This window comes from Cololabis saira, chromosome 7, assembly GCF_033807715.1.
Source record: "Cololabis saira isolate AMF1-May2022 chromosome 7, fColSai1.1, whole genome shotgun sequence".
In the NCBI taxonomy this organism is placed as follows: Eukaryota; Metazoa; Chordata; class Actinopteri; order Beloniformes; family Belonidae; genus Cololabis; species Cololabis saira.
The window spans coordinates 2,461,741-2,486,089 of record NC_084593.1 but is presented as its reverse complement, the minus strand read 5'-3'; the positions used below and the strand labels follow the sequence as shown (position 1 = coordinate 2,486,089).

General features: G+C 41.9%; 1 protein-coding gene across 1 annotated transcript in view; it reads right to left on the bottom strand.

Annotated features, from left to right (window-relative positions):
- glra1 (glycine receptor, alpha 1) overlaps positions 1–24,349 on the bottom strand; it is a 265,784-nt gene that overhangs the window by 35,288 nt on the left and 206,147 nt on the right. Inside the window, exons 7-8 of the mRNA XM_061724733.1 lie at positions 23,122–23,336; positions 11,659–11,805 (exon numbers count right to left, since the gene is read on the bottom strand). Of these exons, the coding sequence (XP_061580717.1) occupies positions 11,659–11,805; positions 23,122–23,336 (362 nt within the window). The remainder of the gene's footprint in view (positions 1–11,658; positions 11,806–23,121; positions 23,337–24,349) is intronic.

The following is a 24,349-nucleotide window of genomic DNA, read 5'->3' as shown; positions in this document are numbered from 1 at the left end:
GAATTAGTTTCTATTATTGTACTGCATGTAAGGATGCGTGGACTGTGATTTTTTTCACTTGCACTTTTGTCCTCCCGCAATGAAGTTCCTAACGTAAAAATAAAGTAGTTTAGAGTTGAGTTGAGTTTTTAGAGCGGGACGCCGGAGTCTGACTCCCCTGGAAGAGCAGCAGCAGTCGGACTGATAATCCACCTCTTCACCTGCGCGGAGGCTCAGGGGATCGGGGATGACAACAATGGGATTAAGGATTAAGAGATTTTTTTATTATCACATCTCCCCCCTTCCTGCCCCCCTCCATCACAACAACAACAACAACAACAACAACAACAACAACCAATCCACCACTACCTTATGGCCTTTTCCACTAGTACCTACTCAGCGCTTCTACTCGCCCCCGTCTTCTCCACTACGGGCCGAGACGGGTAGAGGTGTGCAGAGTGGGCACTTTTTCTGCATCTATTCTGCCGAGGTTCTAACCGGGCTGAGCCGGGACTATATCTGACATCACCACATTACAGGCAGCTGATTGGTCGGGGGGTGGGGCCGTCAGAAGTTTGAATCAGGAAGCGGGAGAATCCGTGTATCATTCGTTCTTGCCATTTTCAATTGGCAATCAAAAATCAAAACATGAAAAAGTGACTAAGTGGTTATTTTGTTATTTTTTATTATAACACAAAAAACGGAAAAACGTCTGGTTTTTCATATTTCAATTTTAGGCACAGATCAAAAATACGAAATAGGGAAAAAAAGGAAAAAAATGAAGAAAAAAAAAGGAAGAAAAAAGGAAAAAGAAAAAAAATATGAAATAGAAAAACGGGCCACAGGACTGAATTTGATTTTAATATAGAATTCGTCGGGTTTTAAAAAATAATCCTTAATCTGTTGTTCCAGCGCCACCATGGTAGCCATGGTTACCCGAACTGCCGCGTACCATGGATGTAGAACCGCTAGGTCACATAAACTCGATCAATTAAATATTAAAATCAAATTCAGTCCTGTGGCCCATTTTTCTATTTCGTATTTTTGATCTGTGCCTAAAATTGAAATATGAAAAACCAGACGTTTTTCCGTTTTTTGTGTTATAATGAAAAACAAATAACAAAATAACCAGTCACTTTTTCATGTTTTGATTTTTGATTGCCAATTGAAAATGGAAAGAATGAATGATACACGGATTCGCGAGAGCTACTCGCGGCGATTTTATTATACAGCGCAAACGTCTGTTTCATATCCAACTCTGAGGGTCAGATGTTCATAAACCTGGTGCTGAGGAGAGAATTAAAAAGGGATCTAGACAGAGATAAGAAACTACCAGATCTACCAGGAGCTCTGTCTCTTCATAGCTGCTCGCGGCTCCAGCTAAAGGCTGATTTATGGTTCCGCGTTACACCAACGCAGAGCCTACGGTGTAGGGTACGCGGCGACGCACACCGTACGCCGTCGATTTAAAGCGGAACCAGGCTCTCATCAGCGCCAACGAACAAAATAAGAAAAAAAACATTGCCGCTTGAAGCTTCTTTTACTCTCATACTTCTCACCTGGGTGTTTAAAAACTAACGAGGACGAGCCGTCCCGAGCCGGGACGAGCCGGGACGAGTCGGGGCGCGCTGAGTAGGTACTAGTGGAAAAAGGGCCATTACTGAGGAAATACTCAAACTCCTCTGGTGACATCTGCAACCGTAAAACAGTCAAGACTGATTGTTTTCAACAATGCGGCGCTTCGATTAAAGAAAAAGCAACAACGCCACTAACGCTTCCGTGAACCTTTGATTTTCAGTCCGTTCAGATTTTCTCCCTGAAGACCAAACTCTCTCCTGCAGGTCGTCAACCCGGTTCACCTGTGACGATGTTAAATGAAGGCCATTTCACTCCCATCACACTGCTCAGTCAGTAACCCTTTCTGCCAACCGGGTGGAGATGTTTCATCTTTGAATACTGTCGATCCACTAAAACAGCTTTTAATTCCATCAAGGAGGTCCAAACCATCCATCCATCCATCCATCCATCCATCCATCCATCCATCCATCCATCCATCCATCCATCCATCTATTATCAACACCCACTTCCTGGCTCTTGAGGCTCATGGGAGTTTACCAGTCCATCACAGGACCATGTCTGGAAAACACTTTATATCACGATAGAAACTAAATATTCCCTCAGTACAGATGTCAAAGGTTGAATATTTCATATCTCCTCGCTTTTCTCCCCTAAATTGTTCTTGTTAGAAACATTTCATGCTGAATTTGGACAGTCATCCTTCTCGGTAATCGGTACCAAAGTATGGAATAAACTGAACCTGAAATCTAAATACTGACAGAGCTCAGGGTTTTTAAAGTAAAACAATGGCTGAAACTGAAACAAGCTTGAGAACATTGACTTTAACATACTGTACCACTGTGTTATTTTAGTTATCTGTCCTTATCTGGTTTGTGTTTTTGCTTCTTGTCTTTGTATTGTCTTTATTCTGTTTATTCTGTTTTGCATGTTTTGTATTTTAATGGTTTTGTACTGTTTTAACTCTGCTTTCAAATTTTAAGTAAAGGCCTAACCAGGGACAGGGGTTGCAAATTAGCTCTGGCTAGAAACCTGTATGTACGACATCTGTTTTGTATTTTTTATGAAATAATGTTTGATACATTTGTCCCTGTTCAATAAAGGTAATAATAATAAAAGCCAGTTTGGCTGCTCTGAACAACCCCAGCGCTGATAACATCAGCACTTACAGGTGATGGAGACGGAGAAAAGCTTGTTTTATTCTTAGCTTGAAGGAATGAAAAGTCTGAAGACGTAAACTACTCAACTACAAAGACCAAACTAAATCAGTAGCTTCACCTGCTAAAACTTTGATTGCAACTCTGAAGTTTACTTTCATCCATTTCCATCAAGTCCGCTCCGGTGTCTTGCCTTTTATCGAGAGGTTGTACATTGTGAACCTCTCAACCCAGTACTTAGCAGAGTCCGTGCACTCACGCTTTGTTTGTTACAACACGACCAATAATGGAAATCTGCATTTTTGATGACACTTTGGTGACAACCCAACTTCTTTTCTGTCATGTCTTCTTCACATTATGACGATTTTGCAGATGGGCAAACTTGTCGTATCAACTTGTGAACAAGAAAAGGAAATTTCCAACTTTCAGTATATGCTGGGAGGAAATGCATCTATTTTTAATATCATTATTTTAATGCAGAGGTTTTCAACTGGTTTTGTCCCAGTCCCACCATTATTTGCATCAGTGTCTATTTTTATTTGCACCTTTTACTATAAAAAAAAAACAGTCAATGAAAAATTAAGACCAGGAAGCTAAGAGGGCTTATAATATTACAAAGTTCACTCTCCCATATTTGACATAATTTGGATGGGTAAATTATTCACAAAAATGAATAGTAAATGGAAAATAATTTGAGTCTAAAGAATAAATATATATTATTAAATTATTATTGTTTTCCATTTACAATTTCACGGACCACCTGCAATACCGCCACGGACCACCGGAGGGTTTTAATGCAAACCATGGTATTTGCCTAACTGTTCTGTTTTGTAAGGCCTAAACCTAACCAGGTGACTCTTACCTGGTTGAAAACAAAGCGAGGGAGACGGAAGACGAGCTTGGTTTTGTGTAACTGTGATCCGCCACATTTCCTCCTATAGATTTTATTGTCGTGGTGATCCGTTCTCAAAGCTGCTGCATCGGCGCGTTTTCATCAAGAAAACACGGTTAGTGATTAACTGGGACGTGTCTGAGGTCAGTAAGACTTTCTGCTTGAAAATTAACCTTCACAAACGATTCCCAACTAAACTAATTTGTCACCCTGTGCAATAAATCTGCCGAGAAGTTTCTTGGATGAGTAAAAAAGAAAATGCAAAGTTAGACGGATACACTTGGAGAAAGGACTTGGCCTTGTTTCCATTCAGTCATTTTCTATATCTTAACTCGGGGTCCCAGGGGTCTGCCGGAGCTTGTCCTAGCTCACTACAGGTGAAGGGACTGGTCCTTCTTCTGGACCTTGACAACCTTCTTCCTTAAACTGACTGGATAGACTCTGCATGATGCATTCATGTACAGGAACTTTGTTGTTTATTGCCTTCTTAAATACACTGATACAGGAGATCTGGGTCCGAATCTCATCTCTGGCAGGATTTTTTGAGTCTGGGTGCGGTCAAACCACGAGCGTCACCGGGGGCGTCAATTGGGTATAAGGTACGGCAGCCGCCACACCTCGGCTTCAGGGGAAAATGTAAATGTTTGTTTTAAAAAAAAAAAAATCATGGAATTACTCTGTGTCTATTTGTATTGATTATTCTATTATTTAAAGGAGCTTGAGGCTCCTTTTAAGAAATGAGACTCTCTAGCGCCAACCTTCACCACGACGGCCGTTGGGGGTACTGCAGCCAACAGTGAAGCCGGCACGGGAGAACGGGGAGAACGCACATGCAGCGTCATGTGACGTCACATCCACAGCCCAGCGCGGGAAATTCGGGACCGAATTGCAGCACATTTTGCAGCAACAGCCTGTTCAAGGCAACGGAGAGATACACTAGAGGATCATTCTTTTTGGTTTAGAACGCTTCATCTGACATTATTACTAGAAAACTTGAAACATTTACAAATTTTTTTCATAAATCCTGCCTCAATCCTGCCTCAAGCTCCTTTAATACATATAAAATAACTACAAATGCAAGTCAGAACAACATGATCGATTTCACTAGGTATTATCTTTCCCAACACTTGCACCCCCCTCATATCTTGAAATGTCCCAGCGTCCCTGACGACGGTGGTCGCTATCAATCTGGTTTTTAGCTCTGCAGTGTAACTAACTTACAAAAATGAAAAGGAAGCAGACAACCACGCAATTTCTTTTCAAAAAAAGAAGGCAGGTGATGGTCCAATGTTGCCCCAGCAGCAGAAGATATTAACGAGGCTGATAGCCACTGATGGATTAATTATGCAAGTTCATCTTAAGGTAAGATATCAAATCACCCTTCCCTCTTATAAATCTGTTTAAGGGAAATATTTGACTTTTTTTACTCTCTTTCTCTCTTCTGCTCCTCCCTCTCCTTTTTGCATTTGGACTTTAACTGTTTTGAGTTAAACTGGGATGTCCCTGTGATATTGTTGCACTGACATAGTGGATGAAGTGAACAGAATGAGTTAAATTGCGTTTGTCAGATACGAGATTTCTGCTCTCTAACTCCGCCGCTCGCTGTCCGTGGTGCTGAAAACGGATGTGTATTGCGTAATCAACACGTTGTTAATTAATGAACAAATCGCCAAATCAACTCATCAGCAATCTTAAGCGGTTTTAAAAAGTGAAAAGCTTGACATTTAAAAAAAATATTAGTTGCGGCTCACCAAACATCATCATATGATGCTCTGACTGAATTTGTGTCACTGAAAACAGAATACGGTCAAGGTTAAAAACGTTAACGGAAATTCAGTTTAACGCTACTATTCCTGTAAACACGAGATTATCACCTGCCCGTGTCAGTAAATATGACCCCGGGTCAGGCGCTGGGTCAATATGAGCTGTCGGTTACGAAGGGATGATGGCCAGCCATTGGCTGAGCCAAGTGTCAATCAAAAGGCTACGCCCCATATTATAAATACATTTATTTCTTCATATAAATTCATTTGATGTAGTAAAAAACAATTAAAGCCCTCTGAGTTTTCATGTATGTGAAATCAAACAAATGTTCATTAAGAACTGCTTAAAAACGGGATGTTTAAATGGTCGTTATTAGGGCCCGAGCACTTACAGTATGAAGGCCCTATTGCATCTGTAGGAGTTCTCGAATGACGAAAGGAGGGCCTTTTTTCCCCCTAAACGTGCCCAAAAAGTCACCGAATTTTGCACCAAGCCAGGCCTGGCGAAAAATGTGATATTTAATGGTTTGCATTAATGGGCGTGGCCTAACGGCTCAACAGCGCCCCCTAGAAAACTTTGCGCCTCAAGCCCCACGATACGGTTTGACGTACATGCACGAAAATCGGTACACACCTGTATCATGGCGCAACTTAAAGAAAAGTCTCTTGGAGCCATGGCCGAAACCCAACAGGAAGTCGGCCATTTTGAACATTTTGAATTAATCGCGTAATTTTGGTGCGATTTATGCCATTCCTTCTGCAGTTAATACGGCCCGAACCGTAACGTGCACCCAGGTGTGTTATACATCAAAATGTGCGTCTCCATCCTGCGATGATGCGCGTTACTTTTCGCAAAAAGCGTTACCGTGGCGACGATAGATGCCAAAAAGCGCCCCCCCCTTCATCTGATTGGTCCATATTTCATAGTTCCTATTTTCTGCCATAACTTTTGAATGGTTTGACATACATAGTTGTGGGTGGTTTCATCGGACTCGGTTTTGAGTCCTTGACCTTTATTGGTGCAAATTAGCCCCGCCCCTTCATCTGATTGGTCGATATGTGATAGTTCCTATTTTCTGCAATATCTTTTGAATAGTTTGACATAAAGAGTCGTGGGTGGTGTCATCGGACTCGGTTTTGAGTACTTGACCTTCATTGGCATGAATTATCCCAGCCCCTTCTTCTGATTGGTCGATATCTGATAGTTCCTACTTTCTGCCATAACTTTTGAATAGTTTGGTATAGAGAGTCGTGGGTGGTTTCATTCATCCACTAAATGTCCAGTTCTGAAGAATCTACATGAAGTCATACAAGCTTCCACTGCAGCCTGAACGTTACAAGGGTGGAGGAACGTTCATCCGTTCATCGCTGCTTGCAGCTTTAAATATGTGTTAGAATTACTCAAATCAACATCAGCTGCTTGTTGGACCAAAATTTGCCTTCTGAAGACTAAAGCAAGGATGATTGTCTCCACGTATGTTGAAAAATATCATTAAAAGGGAAACAGAACATAAAAAATTGATTTGATTGATTTGTTTTGGTGATTTTGTATTGAGGGGGAGGATTTTTTATAAGCCCTTCGGGCTTCTTTTCCTGTCCTGCACAATTTATTTGTCCTTGTATGATAAAAAAAAATTACTGTGTTATCATTGTGCATATAAATAAATAAATAAATAAATAAAAAGATTTTAAATTGAATGACTGGCCTAAATATGATATATGTGGATCTTAAGAAATGGTTGTTGTTCAAATGATAATAATATTAACTGAAGACAGATTTGTCCTTCCAGCCCGACTTAAACTCACATTTTAAACAACCGAACAAACATCCTGAACTGAGGTCTGCAACGCAACGCCCTCCTCGGCTGCAATCTGCAGGTCCACACACACACACAAACACAAACACACACACACACACACACACACACACACACACACACACACACACACACACACACACACACACACACACACACACACACACACACACACACACACACACACACACACAGCCACCTGCATGCTTGCTCTGTAGTTTTTAGGGTTAGTTAGCGGTAGCTTAGCTCAGACTGTGATCAGATCTCGAGATTTGGGTCGATTGCTGCTCGTGTTTTGGTCGGTTCCGTGTCAGTTCTATGTTTCGTTTGTGGTTTTTTGTTGCAGATTTCCAGTGCTTGACGTGAGGCCTCCGTGTGTTCCTGCTTCCTGGATTAGCAGTGGATGTCACCCCACCACCCCCCCCCCCCCCCCAGGTTTGTATGTGTATATTTATGTATGTGTACGCGTATGTATGTGTATATATATGTATATATATTAAATATAGTAATAATGCACATATATATGCCTTAGGTTTTTACCAGCATGGTATTAACCCTTAATATGTGTGCAGACAAGGTAAAAAAATAAAAAAATAAACAAGAATAAACACAGCAAACACGCGAACGCACGCTCAAACATGTCAGACTCAATCAAGCAGCTGGAAACGTCGCGTGCCCTTCAACGCCAACATGCACGGCAGCAGCAGCACTCAGGAATACAGATACAACCCCCCCATCCCCCCCCGAGCCGTGACACACAAACCTGCTACTGGAGAGATGTTTTCTTCTAAACTTCAGGCACGCGCTTGCATTTCTCGTGGGCGTTTGCATTTCCCAGCGAGCCCCCGGCTTCACAACCAGCCAGCGCTTCCATACTCCCCGAAGACCTGACAGCTTTACTCCTTATTCAATACGGTCGCCTGGCACGGATAAATCCAACCAGACAAACACAGCTGATTGATTAAATGCTTCAAAGACAAAGCCAACTAAGGAAATTAGAGAAAAAATAAAAAAAAGAAGAAAGAAATGCATTTCAAGCATTCTCCAGGGAAACGTTGACAATGCACTTTCTTGTCTGAACTAAATATATCCAAAGCGGTTTTGAGAGATTAAATAAACCAATATATATCCAGATCTTCCTTTTTCAGTTGTTTTCATTTAAAGTAATCATCTTGGCAAGTGGGACAGCTGATAAAAGATTAAAGTGCTTGTGAGATACGTTGTTTTCACAGTGATGCTGAAACTGAGAAACGCAGGCGCCGTCGGTGCGATCGGAAAAAAGTCCACATGACCGAACCACAAACACGCAGCTTTTTTTATTCACAGAGAAAGACCTAAAACCCTCCCATTTTCTGTCCAAAAGTGCCCCCGAAGCCCCAGACCTGGACTGAATCCAGCCCAGAGGCGTTGCTAAATGTTGTGAGTGAATTATGAAGTTTTGGGATGTTCAGCAGATGTTTGACACGGTGGATCACAGGATCCTGCTGTCTCGGCGAGAGCATCACGTAGGCATCAAAGGCACAGCCCTGAAGTTTTTTAGTCCTACCTGGCCAACAGAAGCTTTGCTGTACAGCTTGGTGATTCCATCTCGTCTGCTGCCCCCCTCACCTGCGGGGTCCCTCAAGGCTCCATACTAGGCCCCATCCTCTTTCTGCTGTACGTTCTACCGCTAGAGGAAATCATAACCAGCCATAATATCTCCTTCCACTGTTATGCAGATGATGTCCAGCTGTATCTCCCCCTGAGGGCGGATGCTGCACTCCATCCACTGCTTGACTGTCTGGCTAACATCAAAGCATGGATGGGCAGAAACTTCCTCAACCTCAACAAGAGCAAGACCGAGACCATTGTTTTTGGAAAAACCTCTCCAGCCTTTTCTATCAATGCCCTGGGCTTTTAAGTTTGAGCAGCAGGTCAGTGCAGTAGTTCCTAAAAGCTTCTTCCACCTGAGAACTATTGCCAAGGCCAAAGCCTACCTGCCACAGAGCGATCTGGAGAGAGTCATCCATGCTTTCGTCACTTCACAACTGGACTACTGCAACGCCCCGTACACCGGCATCGACCAATCTCAACTCCGACGCCTGCAGTTAGTTCAAAACTCAGCTGCTCGACTCCTTACTTGCACAAAGAAGCGAGATCACATCACCCCGGTCCTTGCATCTTTCCACTGGCTGCCCATCCACTACCGTATTCATTGAAAACTTCTCCTGACCGCTTACTAATCCCTCCACGGCCTCCTGGCCCCCACATACCTGTCTGACATTCTCCACCACCACATCCCATCTAGAGCACTCCGGTCAGCTGACCAACTGTTGTTGGAAGTGCCCAGGACCAGATTTAAACCAGGGGGGATAGAGCCTTCGCTGTGGAGCCCCCAGACTCTGGTACTACTGGTGCCATAACTGGAACTACTGGTACTATAACTGGTACTATAACTAGAGACAGAGCCTTCGCTGTGGTCCCCAGACTCTGGAACTCCCTTCCCCTACACATTCGGGCGGCCCAGTCTTTACATATTTTTTAATCTCAGTTAAAGACCCACCTTTTTTTCCTTGCTTTTAATTAGTGTCTTTTTATATTGTCTTATTCAGATTTTGTCTCTTAGCCCTTTTCTTGTCCCTTTTTTATGTCTTCGCCTTTTAAGCACTTTCTTTGAAGCACTTTGGTTGCGGCTCAGCTTATGTTTATGTGCTATACAAATAAAATTTGACTCGACTTGACTTGAGATGTTCAGCAAATTCCTCCAGATGTGTGTCCAACCAAGTTGCCTGTGCTTTCGCTCTCTGCTGACTCTTCACTCTGTTTCCAGCCTCATCTACAGTTTCCTCTGAAAGGTGGATGGATGGATGGATGGAGGATGGATGGATGGATGGATGGATGGATGGATGGATGGATGGATGGATGGATGGATGGATGGATGGATGGATGGATGGATGGATGGATGGATGGATGGATGGATGGATGGATGGATGGAAACACAAGTCAAAGCAAACCACTGTGTTGATTTCCCGCCTGTTCTTCAGTGGTCACGACAGCACTCCCGAGATATAATATGAAGATACTTGAGCTTCTTTTAAAAATACTGGATAATAAAACCAACCGTGAGCTTTTGGAAGGCTGCAGACTTTGTATTATTTTCTTTCTTCTCAAGCGCTACATCCCAGGGAAGACATGAATAATAAATGTTTCCCTCTCACAGACGGGAGGTTATAAGTCTCCTGGGCATGTTGTGAAAAAGTTGTAAAAAGAAAAAAACATTTTCTTAATTGTCTGCCGGCCAGAGACCGGCAGCGTTCTCATCAATGTTGTATCAGCACAGACTGAGGGAACGCGTCCTCTCTTTCTGTGTTTGTTGTGTCGTCCCCCGCTTGGTAAATCCAACACCGGCTCATCTGTGTTTTCTCTGCGGCTCAGCCTTCAATCAATACTCTGTCTATGAAACATTGATGCCTTGTGTTTCAGCGCAGCAGTGATGAACACCGCTTAAAGCCAATATCAAACTAGGCCTGAATGTTTCAGAGGTTCTGAGGATGGAGAACAGCGGCGGTTTCATCCAATTCAGAAAACTTCTCAACAACCGCTGTGTACACAAGGCTGTTTTATTGAGATAACAGGTCTGTGGCACCCCAGCTGATGAAGAGAGGTATGATTTCAGTCTGTGTATGAGTCTGTGTGTGTGTATATATATATATATATATATATATATATATATATATATATACATATGAATAAACAAACATTATTTACGTCTAAACAAAAGAAAACAGATGGACAAAGAATGTGATTGTCTATTTTATGAATCTGCACTTTTTTTGAGTGAATGATTTAATGTTACTTTAATCTCCTTAATCTAATCTCTAATCTCTGTAGGTATGACCCCTCCAGACCACATGGGGGCAGCATATCACCAGCAGGCTGAGCAATAACTAGTATTATCACTTTATTGAACATGGAACAACTTTTCTCTCTCCTTCTTGTAAATCTTCTATCCCGGTACTTTCTAGCGTCTACAAATGCAGAAATGTTCATATCCTTCATTACATTTATGAAGTGATTAGTCTCCTCCTGGTCTTGTTTCTCCGTGTTTATAAGAACTTCCTGGACTCAAAAGACCTGGATTCCTTGTGAACAGAGCATGTGCAGAAAACAAATTCATGTTCCGTTTGATGGGGATATTCCGTTACGTTTACATGACCCAATATTCAGGTTTAAAAGGAGTAACCCAGGGCTCATATTGGGGTTTTTAAAAACCTGAATATGAGCAAATTCCGGTTATTCAAAGGGGTTATTGGTGTTTACATGGCCGTGCAAATTCGGGTTATTGTCAATATTCGGGTTTTAAAAGGATTATTGATGCATGTAAACGCAGACATTGTGTTGGGACACGAAAGACACAAGACAGAAATGAGGAGACATAAAATAAAAGAATAAATGAGTGAATGTTTGATTGTGTCCCAGATGTGTGAGACCTTTACCTTCATGTGTCGTCGCCTCCGTCGGAAGCGCAGCAGCTCCTTGTGTTGGCGGGCGATGAAGTTTACGGCGGCGTATTCCAGCAACGCCGAGAAGACGAACAGCAGGCAGACGGCCATCCAGATATCAATGGCTTTTACGTAGGACACCTGCAGGGCGGCGGCACAAAGGGAACGTCTCAAATTAATTGGAAAAAATCTCAAAGGACATCTTACACACTTTGTGATTTGTTGATGATGACAATATGGATAAAAAAATGCCCACTTTGTGTTTGAGTCTGGAAGAGATGGTGCTTTATGTTCCTGGCAGAGCTCTCCGCTCTCAGAGTGCAGGTTTACTCGTAGTTCCTAGAGTATCTAAATGTAAATTTGGAGGGCGGGCGTTCTGCTATCAGGCACCATTACTTTGGAACCAACTTCCAATCTGGGTTAAGGAGGCTGACACCACCTCCACCTTTAAAACTAAACTTAAAACATTTCTGTTTAGTAAAGTCTGTAGTTAGTGTTTAGTAAACCTCTAGCTGGTGTTGGTAAATCTCTAGGTAGTGTAAACTCTAGTGTGTTAGAGTCGCTCCTGTAGTTTCTTGTGCTGGCCCCTCCTTTTTCTCCTCTTTTTTCTCTTTTGTACATGTTGCAGCATCCTCTGCTGGTGGGGAAGAGCATCTCTGAATGCACAACACCGGAACCTGCAGCGTGGGAGTGAGGGGGGCAGGGTAACGGCCTTTTGGGCGGGGGAGAAGGTTTGTCCCTCAAGACTCCTCTCCCTGGCCCTGCCCCTTTTCACCCCAGTCCGGCCCTCGGCAGGAGGGTCCCCCCTTATGATCCTGGTCCTGCTCAAAGTTTTTACCTGCTATTGTTTATGTAATAATTGCTCGGGGGTTTATGTTCATGTTCTGGGTCTCTGGAAAGCGTCTAGAGACAACTTTTGTTGTATTAGACGCTATATAAATAAAATTTAATTGAATTGAATTGAAAAGAGAAATTGAGTGATGTCAGCTCTTTGTGACCCTGTGACTCTTGCAGAAAGTCTAGTTTTTGGCCGACAGCATGTACCGTATTTTCTGGACTATAAGCCACACCTGCATATAAGCCGCATTCGCTCTATTTAAAAAAAAAAGATGCAAGCCGCAGATATTTATGTTGTTAGATTAGATATTTACTACATGTACAGAACACGGCAGCAACTTTGCTGATTAAAACGGGACAGAACCAAGAGAAAATAACCGCTATTTATTTATCTATTTATCTGTTTGAAATCTGCTTCTACTTCTATCTGCTAAAGAAGAAGTAGCGTATTCTGCTTTGCATTTATTTTGTCTTAGTTTTGATTCTAATTCCGGTTAGAGCGCCCCGAGAGGTGAAAGAAAAATCCACAGAAAAGCTGCACCTTTGTATAAGCTGCACGGTTGAAAACCTATGAAAAAAGCAGTGGCTTATAGTCCAGAAAATACGGTAATTTCAAAAGCTAGTTTAGGAATCCAGATGTAAAAAAAATGCCATCAATTCATCACAGATGGACCCAAATGTCCAGATATTTATGAAGTGGCTGTTAAAAAGGGAAGACAACAATGATAGTTTATTAATCTCCAAAGGGAAAAATTGTGTGTTTCAGGGAAAATTACGTATAAAAATATATGAGAAAGAAAAAAACTGAACTTAAAATCAAAAATTTGTTGGATAGTAAGACGTGTAGCAGAGACACGATTGGTTATTGAGATGGTTTTATTTGTTAATATTCCTCCCAAATCAGTCTTGAGTGGTGAGATAAAACCTTCACCAAACAAACAAACAAACAGCAAATTCCCCGGTGTTTGAAACTGCCGAAACAGCCAGATATAAGATGTCGAGGACATGCCATCACCCCTTCTCCCCAAACTTTATTCAACAAAACATATATGCAAATTACAAATCTGGGTGTATATAATTCAAGGATATCTTCTTTACTGGGTTATTTTGTGCTCACATTTAAATAACTTATGGCCTCAGCAGATGATGTTAGTTTATTATTCGGTACCCAGAAACTAAGGAGACTGTGGAAAGTTAAAAAGTACAGAAAATCCCAAACCAGAAGCAAAACATAGTAATAATAAGGCATATTAATAAACTGTGATCAGATAATTAAAGTTAGGACTGGCTATGGCTTTTGGCTGCTCAAGATTTTTAAAGACGAGAGGAACACACTCTACATACTCTGTACTTATTGCGCTGCATAAAATACATTTGAAATTTACATTGTTCAGAAAAAAGCAAAAAAGGGGGATAAAACAATGCAAACTCCTTATTTCCCACCACAGCTTAAACTGTGAACATAAACGCCAGCGGAGGAGTTTGGTATGAAGCACAGATAAAGAGGGAGAGAGAAATGACGGCTGGCGGGATCACGGTTTGATTTCTATCTGCCTGCCAGCCACCATTGTTGGAGTCGTTATCACAACTACACGTCGACATGCAATTACACGGTGGAGCCTGAGAGGAAGATCACTCATCCGTCACACGCAGAAACAAAACACAATCAGACCTTTAGAATCTCATTTAACCGACTTTGGATCTTTTATACAACCAGACTTTGTTTGAGACACTGCTCAGCTTTTCTCTAAAATATGGAACTTTGAAAACACCTACACACAAGAACACACACCTACACACAAGAACACACACCTACACACACAAGAACACACACCTACACACAAGAACACACCTGCATACAAGAACACACAATTATGCACAAGAACACACACCTACACACAAGAACACACCTGCATACAAGAACACACAATTATGCACAAGAACACACACCTACACACACAAGAACACACACCTACACACACAAGAACACACAATTATGCACAAGAACACACACCTACACACAAGAACACACACCTACACACAAGAACACACACCTACACACAAGAACACACAATTATGCACAAGAACACACACCTACGTACAAAAACACACCAACGTACAAGAACACACACCTATGTACAAAAACACACCTACGTACAAGAACACACAACAATACACAAAAACACACAGCTACATACAAGAACACACACTAATGTACAAGGACACACACTCATGCACAAAAACACACACACGTATGCACAAGAACACACACGTATGCACAAGAACACACACTAATGCACAAAAACACACACCTACGTACAAGAATACACACTTATGCACAAGAACACACACCAATACACAAAAACACACTCCTAAGTACAATTCTTGTACTTAGGTGTGTGTATTGAGTCACTTTGATCCGATACTTTGGTAATCCACGAAAAAGACCCCCCCGCAAATCTGACATCGCAGCAGCAGCTACTGCAGCGCTGCCTTTGATGTCCAACTTGAAATATTTCCAAACGGCAGACCTTTCTGAAACGCCAGGGAGCCGGTTAAAGTTTGATCTACGTTAACGCCGGCTAGTGTTGTCATCTCCTCGGTAATGACAGCTCAGCAGCACAGGCTGCTCGCTGAGAAGAGAACAATTTGAGCCGTCAATTTGGAGTCTTTAATAGTCTTTTTATGACACCTGAAAATCGTCTCTAGATGTGTCGCGAGTCGCTTATTGAAAAAAAACGTCTCTAGAGGGGTCTGAAAACAAAGTATAGCAATAAAGTCGCTAAATTGGCAACAGTGACGTAAACTCTAGCTACAACTGCTACTCTAGGTGGAAGGTTACTCACCTACTTGACATTGAAGGTAATTGTTATAGCTGAAATTCACTGGTAGATTATTAATTATACACTGTAATTTATTGACATAAAAATGAAAAAAATCTGATCGTTTTCACCCAATCCTGATCATTTGGAAATAATGTGATTGGAAATATGAGCTGATCACGTGATCTGATTGGGACATGACGACCAACGACGAACGAAAAGAAAATAAGTGTTCAGCACTCGACTCCTCCACTTGGTTTGCTGGTCATCCATCCATCCATCCATCCATCCATCCATCCATCCATCCATCCATCCATCCATCCATCCATCCATCCATCCCCCTATCCATCCATCCATCCTTCCGTCCGTCCATCCATCCATCCATCCGTCCATCCATCCATGTATCCATCTGTCCGTCCGTCCGTCCGTCCATCCATCCATCCATCCATCCATCCATCCATCCATCCATCCATCCATCCATCCATCCATCCATCCATCCATCCATCCATCCTCAAATGCATGAGAGGAAGTTCATCAGAAAAGCCACGTATATTCTATCACCAAAGATGTTTCTTAAAAGGGGAAAAAGGCGTAATGAGCACCAGGGAAAATCGCAGCCCGTTCACACTCCAGCGCCATCACATCCTGCCGTGTTAATTAAACTTCCTACGCATCCAAATGAATGGAAGGCCTTTGGTGTCATGGATACTTAGTGAAATGGTAATAATTCAATCATTTCAGCTTCATTATGTAATGCACCCAGTTAATGTTACCAAGTGTCGCATTCAACAAAAGCAGTGTTTTATCTAATCTTGCTAAATTGCTTTGGTTCATTTTCCGGCATTAAACTCCAAACTTGTGTTAGCTTTGTGTGTTTCACTGAACACAGTTTAGTGGATGGGCTTGAGGGTGGCGTTACCAAACTAAATGATGCTCCACCCGGAGGAATCTGCTAACACACTCTGAAGAAACAGAACCAGATATGCTCGTGAACCAGCAACCCAGTCTCACATAAAAACGTACCCTGCCTACGTTGGTTCAAAGTGCAAAATCGTAGAGGGGTTACAATAATAGCCCTTGAATTGTTACATTGTTACATTTTTTCTGCCTATTCATTTTGCTTCACACAAGGACAGCTTGGTTTGTATGTTTTGTTTTCTCTTTCATTATATGAAATCATCATTTAAAAGCAGTGTGACCAAGTGTGACCAAAAAAAAAGCAAAACCAGACATCTGTTATGATTTAATAAAGTTAATTTTGTACATGGCTTTTAAAATTTAATTTGCTGATTATTTTCCTTGGACACCAGGTGACTTTGATGAAGGCGGAAGTAATCGCCGAAACATGTCAGGTTTTTAAAAAACCTAAATATTCTTGTCCGACGAAAAGAATCGGTAAATTAAACATCTGTTATGCTCTTAACAGGACTGTATATTTCTCTTTAGCCAGTAAACGTTACGGTCAAACATCACCGTTCTTGTCCTGTTGGCCTGAAGAACATCGGTCCAGAAGTAGTTTTTTCTTAAACTTAACTTTACAAACCTAAACACTGCTGACACCTTTGTTTTAGACCAACAACAACACAACATTTCCAAACAGGTCAGACTCATTCTTCTAATCGCAATGTCGTGAGCATCAACGTTTAACGTGCTAACTGGGGCGGGCAGAGTCTGAGACATCGTTGATGTTTATTTGTTTTTGTTGTCCCTTCAGTTTCAAGCTCGTGAACGGTCTGACACTCGCGTGACTTCGCTGGGAAATCTCCTGGGACGACTGACGACCGTCTTGAATGTTTTTTCCTTCCTAAACCGGGCAGACACTGTGCGATATTTTAAATTGTTTGATTCAGCCCCATCTCAAACTGCACGACTAGATCACTGAGTTCGAAAAGCAGCCCACGATTTATGGTCTCACACTGTACGACCCGATGCTCTGACGCTCCGTCTGCTCACACTATACGATCATAATCCTCCCGTCGGACTTCTGTTACTGGAACTGCAACGTCAAAGAGAAGTGGAAGAGGAGGAACCCCGAAGTGGGAGACACCAAAGATGCTCAGCAAAAACAAATACGCTGCCTTAAACCTGAATTATGGTTCCGCGTTAAATCGATGCCGTACTCTACGGCGTAGGCTCTGCGTTGGTGTAACGCGGGACCATAAATCAGCCTTTAGCTATTTGTGCCATTCTGTGTGGCGATAAATGAAAAAAGATTAGACAACATCGTGATTGGACAAGGAATTGGCTGGGCAGACGTGGGAAATGAGGTCTTTTTTTTCTGCTATTAAAACATGATTTGTAATGTGAATTTGCAACACTTAAACTACAAATAATAGTTTTTGACGTGACATCAGAGATTGTGCATGCTCTCTGGGAAAGGATGAGTCCAATCGGGTCGTAGCTGCTTCAACTGCCTTCAACTCCTTCACGAGGAGCGACCGGGATTTCAAATAAGTTTGATTTTCTTGCGAGCACACGATTTGTGATCGGGAGCTCGTCGTGAGGTGTTAATCTCTCATCGTGAGGTGTTAATCTCTCGTCGTGAGGTGTTAATCTCTCATCGTGAGGTGTTAATCTCTCGTCGTGAGGTGTTAATCTCTCATCGTGAGGTGTTAATCTCTCATCGTGAGGTGTTACTCTCTCGTCGTGAGGTGTTAATCTCTCGTCGTGAGGTGTTAATCTCTCGTCGTGAGGTGTTAATCTCTCGTCGTGAGGTGTTAATCTCTCGTCGTGAGGTGTTAATCTCTCGTCGTGAGGTGTTACTCTCTCGCCGTGAGGTGTTACTCTCTCGTCGTGAGGTGTTACTCTCTCGTCGTGAGGTGTTATTCTCTCGTCGTGAGGTGTTAATCTCTCGTCGTGAGGTGTTAATCTCTCGTCATGATGTGTTAATCTCTCGTCGTGAGGTGTTAATCTCTCGTCGTGAGGTGTTAATCTCTCGTCGTGAGGTGTTAATCTCTCGTTGTGAGGTGTTAATCTCTCGTCGTGAGGTGTTAATATCTCATTGTGAGGTGTTACTCTTTCGTCGTGAGGTGTTACTCTCTCGTCGTGAGGTGTTAATCTCTCGTCGTGAGGTGCTAATCTCTCGTCGTGAGGTGTTAATCTCTCGTCGTTACCCCACGTTTACTGCACGAGGCACGACCAACGATTGGGCCAAAATCCGGCCCGATCCAAAAAATTGTCGCTCGACTGGAAAATCGGGTCAAAACGAGCCGACAATCGCAACAGTGTCTGCCCGGCTTAACTGATAGTCAGCAACAAGTGCTTCTCTAAGACCATGGCTGGCGTCGTTCCTCCCTGGCATAGTGTTTACACACACCTGAATGATTTACAGTGATGGTTTACACCTGCTGATAACCTGGCTGCTTCTCACCCTCTCAAACCCTTTAGAGGCCATGACGTTGTTGTTTTGGGATAAATAATGACGGGGGGTTAATCTGCCGTTCCATACCAGGATGTAATTAACCTAAATTATATTTGAGTAACATGCCCTGATGTGTAAAAAATATACGGTTTGAGCAGACAGAGTGCACGTTAACCTCCGCCGCTCGGCTAAATGGCTCACACAAAGTTTCGTGCTCCTTTCATGTCTCCTCTGCTCAGCTCTGCCTCCATTTTTCCTCATGTGACACGACGCAGCGTGAGTAAAGAGCCGTACGCGAGTGAGTGTGTGTGTGTGTGGTATCAATGACACGCAATCACAGGCACACACGGCGCTGAGTGTGAGTGTGTGTGAGTGTGTGAGCGAGCGTACGCCCACCTACGCCCTCGGCTCAGCTGTGCCGTGTGATCATCGTTGTGACAGCTGAACTGCGGAGGAATCACGGTTCACTTGTTCAGTTCCAGAGAGCACGGAGCACCGAACGTCAACAAACACTGCGTGTGTGTTTGTTTGTGCACATGTGTCCGTGACAGCTTCCCTGCACCTCCTGCACAATCCTACCGTCTCACGCAAACCATTAACTTGTTTTTACTTACTTTCAAGTTAATCAGGAAGTACCGTATTTTCTGGACTATAAGCCGCTACTTCTTTCATAGGTTTTCAACCGTGCAGCTTATACAAAAGGTGCAGCTTATACAAAGGTGCAGCTTATACAAAGGTTCTATTCTGTGGATTTTTCTTCCACCTCTCGGGGCGCTCTAACCGGAATTAGAATCAAAACTAAGACAAAATAAATGCAAAGAAGAATACGCTACTTCTTCTTTAGCAGATAGAAGTAGCTAGAGGCAGATTTCAAACAGATAAATAGATAAATAAATACCGGTTATTTTCTCTTGGTTCTGTCCCGTTTTAATCAGCAAAGTTGCTGCCGTGTTAAAAGACACTGTTAGGAAAGATCTATTTAGGTACAAACATGTACATCATTTACAGTTCAGAATCCTTCTGTACATGTAGTAAATATCTAATCTAACAACAGAAATATCTGCGGCTTGCATATCTGTTTTTTTAAATAGAGGCTTGTATGCAGGTGCAGCTTATAGTCCAGAAAATACGGTACTCAACAGGGGAAGTTGGAAAGACTTCCCTGGTATTTGACTCTATCTTTTTCTATTCTCTTCCTCCTGATTTCCATCAGTTTGCATTTTTTTGTCCTCTGCTCTTATCTAATTTAACACTAAAAAAAGTAATTTCCTGCTGTCTAATTAATTTCAGTCCTCTTCATCCGTCTTCATCTCTCTTTTTTAATCCCTCTCTAGTGCCGACGCTGTCCTGAACATCATTTTCTCTCCCCTTATAGATTTGAATAGAAATCATTCAGATATAAACCGTCCAGATAGAAAATCTAATAAAAAAAAACAAAACAAAACAAAAGTAAAAGTCGAAACGTCGAAAGCCTCAGATGTTCCACTGCTGTAATCAGTACTGGAGTTGAGGGGGGATGAGGGGGGATGGCATCCCGCCCTGAAATAAAAATCAAATCAAAATCAAAGGTCCAAATCATCCCCCCCTGAAATAAAAACGGTCCAAATCATCCCCCCCTGAAATAAAAACGGTCCAAATCATCCCCCCTGAAATAAAAACGGTCCAAATCATCCCCCCCTGAAATAAAAACGGTCCAAATCATCCCCCCTGTAAAACTGTCATCCCTCCTTTCCATCCTTTATGTCATTTCATCAATGAATGTGGTTTTACTGCTATTTCAACATTTAGAGTCATCACCAGAAAAATAACACCAGAAAAATAACACCAGAAAAATAACTTATTTGACAATTTTCACCTGTTTCAAGTAAATTTTCACTTGAAATAAGTAGAAAAATCTGATTTATCTTCTCATTATAAGCAAAAAAATCTTGTTCCACTGGAAGATTTTTCTACTTATTTTAAGTGAAAATCTACTTAAAACAGGTGAAAATTGTTGTTTTTTCCAGTGATGAGTCTTGTTTTAAGTGTAATGAGATTTTTTTTTACTAAAATGAGACATTTTAACTAGAAATAAGACAAATATTCTTGTTAAGATTGTGAGTTTTTGCAGTGATCCATGTTACTTATCCTGTGAAGGACAGAGTCATATTGATAAGTTCAGAAAAGTGTTTTTTTATTGTTGTGTTTTGATGTATTTGATGTAAGCCCAGTGGATATTTAAAGCTTACAGAAGGCTGCATTTAACTGCTGCTATGTCATTAAGTAATACATTTCTGTGTAACAGGCGTGTAACAAAGGTTTTACAGAGTTGTATCAGTGTGAGATGGTGATGTGGAAACGTGTAAAAGGGACTTGAGGACGAAATCAATCATCACATCCCAGGGACGGGGCAGCCGGAATACTAACAAACGCTACATGTGACGTCATCATCTCTTCTGTTGCCAGGCAACAGGCCAAACAGCATAAACATGCAATGAAAACTAACTACCTATGTTGACTTTGTCTCTCTGCTTCACTTTCCAACAGTTTGTCAGCTCATGTTTAGTTTTATTTATTTCCAACTGACTTCCAATTAGGATGAATTAAGCTTTGCTCATTTTCAAACACCATTTTAAAAAAGTGTAATTCAGCAGAGTATTTTTTACAAACAAGCATTTTCAACATTTGATCTGAAATCAATGAACCAATTCTAAAAAATCAGATTTAACTGGAACATAATTGACCCTTTGTCAGCCTTCTGATTGGTCGCTGACTGACCAATCAGAAACATCATCTTCGTTGCTTCATCTGGGTCAGAATCTCCGGTTGGACCAAACAGCCGTCTCTCCCGTTCACATCAATGTGAAAAGGTAGTTTTTACTTGCCTTGTATCACCATTTAAATCATTGGATTATTTTTAAAACTTTGTGTTTGTAAAAGGAACACTTGCAGTGTTGTGAGGGTGCAGCGTATTATTATCCCCAAACTGGTAGAAATCTAATCTGTACTTCCTAAACAAAGTCGGCTCGGCAGCAGCTACAACCGCAAACGCCTTTATTTATTTATCTTAAAATGGTTAAGCCGTGTGCTTGGGGCACTAAAACGGACACCCGCTACTAGGGATGGGCGGTATGGACTAAAACATGTATCACGATCATTTCTGGCATTTATCCTGATAACGATAAGAATGACGATAAAAAAAATACCAATTCAACTCCACCTTTGTAACTATAAATCTATCACCACATTCAGTCTTTGGAGCCAAATCACTGCTCTAAAAGATACTAAATACTAAACTACACCAATTAAACTGAATTAATAAAAACCAATTATATGAGTTACATCTGTACTGCAAAACTGGAATGATTCAGATCTGCCATGTTTGTTACACAAACACGTATCAACGGAAATTTATCCTTCTTTCTTTCTTTCTTTCTTTCTTTCTTTCTTTCTTTCTTTCTTTCTTTCTTTCTTTCTTTCTTTCTTTCTTTCTTTCTTTCTTTCTTTCTTTCTAGCTCATTTCCTTCCTTCCTTCCTTCCTTCCTTCCTTCCTTCCTTCCTTCCTTCCTTCCTTCCTTCCTTCCTTCCTTCCTTCCTTCCTTCCTTCCTTCCTTCCTTCCTTCCTTCCTTCCTTCCTTCCTTCACGTACGTTGTGCATGAATTTAACCCAGAACCATAAATCAGTTTTACACAAAAACATCATCAACGGGAATTTATCATTTTTATCATGAGATACAAATTCTTACCGTGGGGAATTTTTTTGACGGTTTATCGTGAACGGTAAAATATCACCCATTCCTACCCGCTACCCAGAATCACAGGAATACCTTTCATCCCAAAACCAACAGTAAATTACGAAAAATGATTTTATAAACTCACTTCATGGTACCTGAAGTACTTTTTATTTATATATATACCATATTCTCTGGACTATAAGCCGCACCTGCATATAAGTAAAAATAATTAAAAAAAGATATACAAGCCGCAGATATTTATGTTGTTAGATCAGATATTTACTAAATGTACAGAACCTTTTTGAATTGTAAATGATGTACATGTTTGTACGTAAGTAGATCCTTTCCTAACAGCGTCTTTTAACACGGCAGCAACTTTGCCGAGTAACGGGGACGGGAAGACAAAGGGTAAAATGGCTTTAACTGAGTCACCGGACTGTGCTGAAGTTCCCTGAGAGGATCTTTGTTGTGAGTAGACAGTAATTCATGAAGTTTTCATGTGTCCCAGAAGCAGGTTTTAGCAGAGGAGTGGGACGTGTCGTGGGACGTGTCGCGGGACGTGTCGCGGGACGTGTCGCGGGACGTGTGGTGGGACGTGTCGTGGGACTGTCGTGGGACGTGTGGTGGGACGTGTCGTGGGACGTGTCGCGGGACGTGTCGTGGGACGGGTCGTGGGACGTGTCGTGGGACGTGTGGTGGGACGTGTCGTGGGACGGGTCGGTACCTTGGGCAGGGAGGCTCTGGACCCGGAGCTCTGCGTGGTCATGGTCAGCACCGTCGTGATGCCCAAACCCACCCGGGCCGGCGCCGCGTCCATGTTGATCCAGAAAGAAACCCAGGACAGGATGACGATGAGCAGAGACGGGATGTACATCTGGATCAGGTAGTAGCCCATCTGCCGCTCCAGGTGGAACCGAGCCTCGATGCAGGTGAATTTACCTGAGAGGGAGACGGACACACTCCTGTTAGAAGTGACGCTTTTAATTGTCTTTGTAGAAAAGAAGAAAGACTCATAGAACAAAAAAAACAGTAAAGAGTGACCCGATAATCAAAAGAAATGCTGTAACAGGAGAAGTATTTCCAAAAACAAATTTTACTCTTCACACTACAGTTTAAAACGGACATTGGTCCACATTTTAAGATCCATTTTAAGATCCATTTTAAGATCCATGGGCATCAATGTACTGGACACTAAAGTGGCTTCTTATCTTTTAATATAATATTATATACTGTATATCATTTTCTTTTTCATTCATGGATACAAATGTTGGGCTACCGCCCATGTGATTATGGACTCATGGGGGATCATGAATTTATATGAACTCATGCTCGAAAACTCACTAAATTTTGCACACGCTTCCAGAGTCGCGAAAAATTACGTATTTTATGGGCGACAGGCATGGGTCCACAAGAATGGGCTCTATAGCGCCACCTATTTTATGTTTTTTGAAGAGCCCCACAATATGGTTTGACTTACAGCAATGACCTTTATGTGTGTATTATATCAGACAAAGCTCTACGAAAAAGTCTCTTGGACCCATGCTCTAAGTTACACAGGAAGTCCGGCATTTTCAACAGAAAATGTCATTTTTCATGAATTCTGATCATTTCTAGGCCTCGTACTTTAACGAACTCCTCCTAGAGATTTTATCGAATTGGCTCACAACTTGGTTTGTACAATCTAGACACATGGCCGACGCTAAATTGTGAAGCTTTTAAGTTTCTGCCAGAGGGCGTGACCGTAGTGATCCGGCGAAGTTTGAGGTCATTTTTAAGCTTCGCCATCAAACATCAATTGGCTGTAATTCAGCAATACATGATTTGATGTGGTTGAAAACGTATGTGCATGATTGTAGGCTGAGCCTGAAGACATCTATGGTGGAATATTCAGGATCGGTTGTAGCGCCACCTGTTGGCACCAGGAATTGTCATGTCTTCTAGTTTGCATCTGT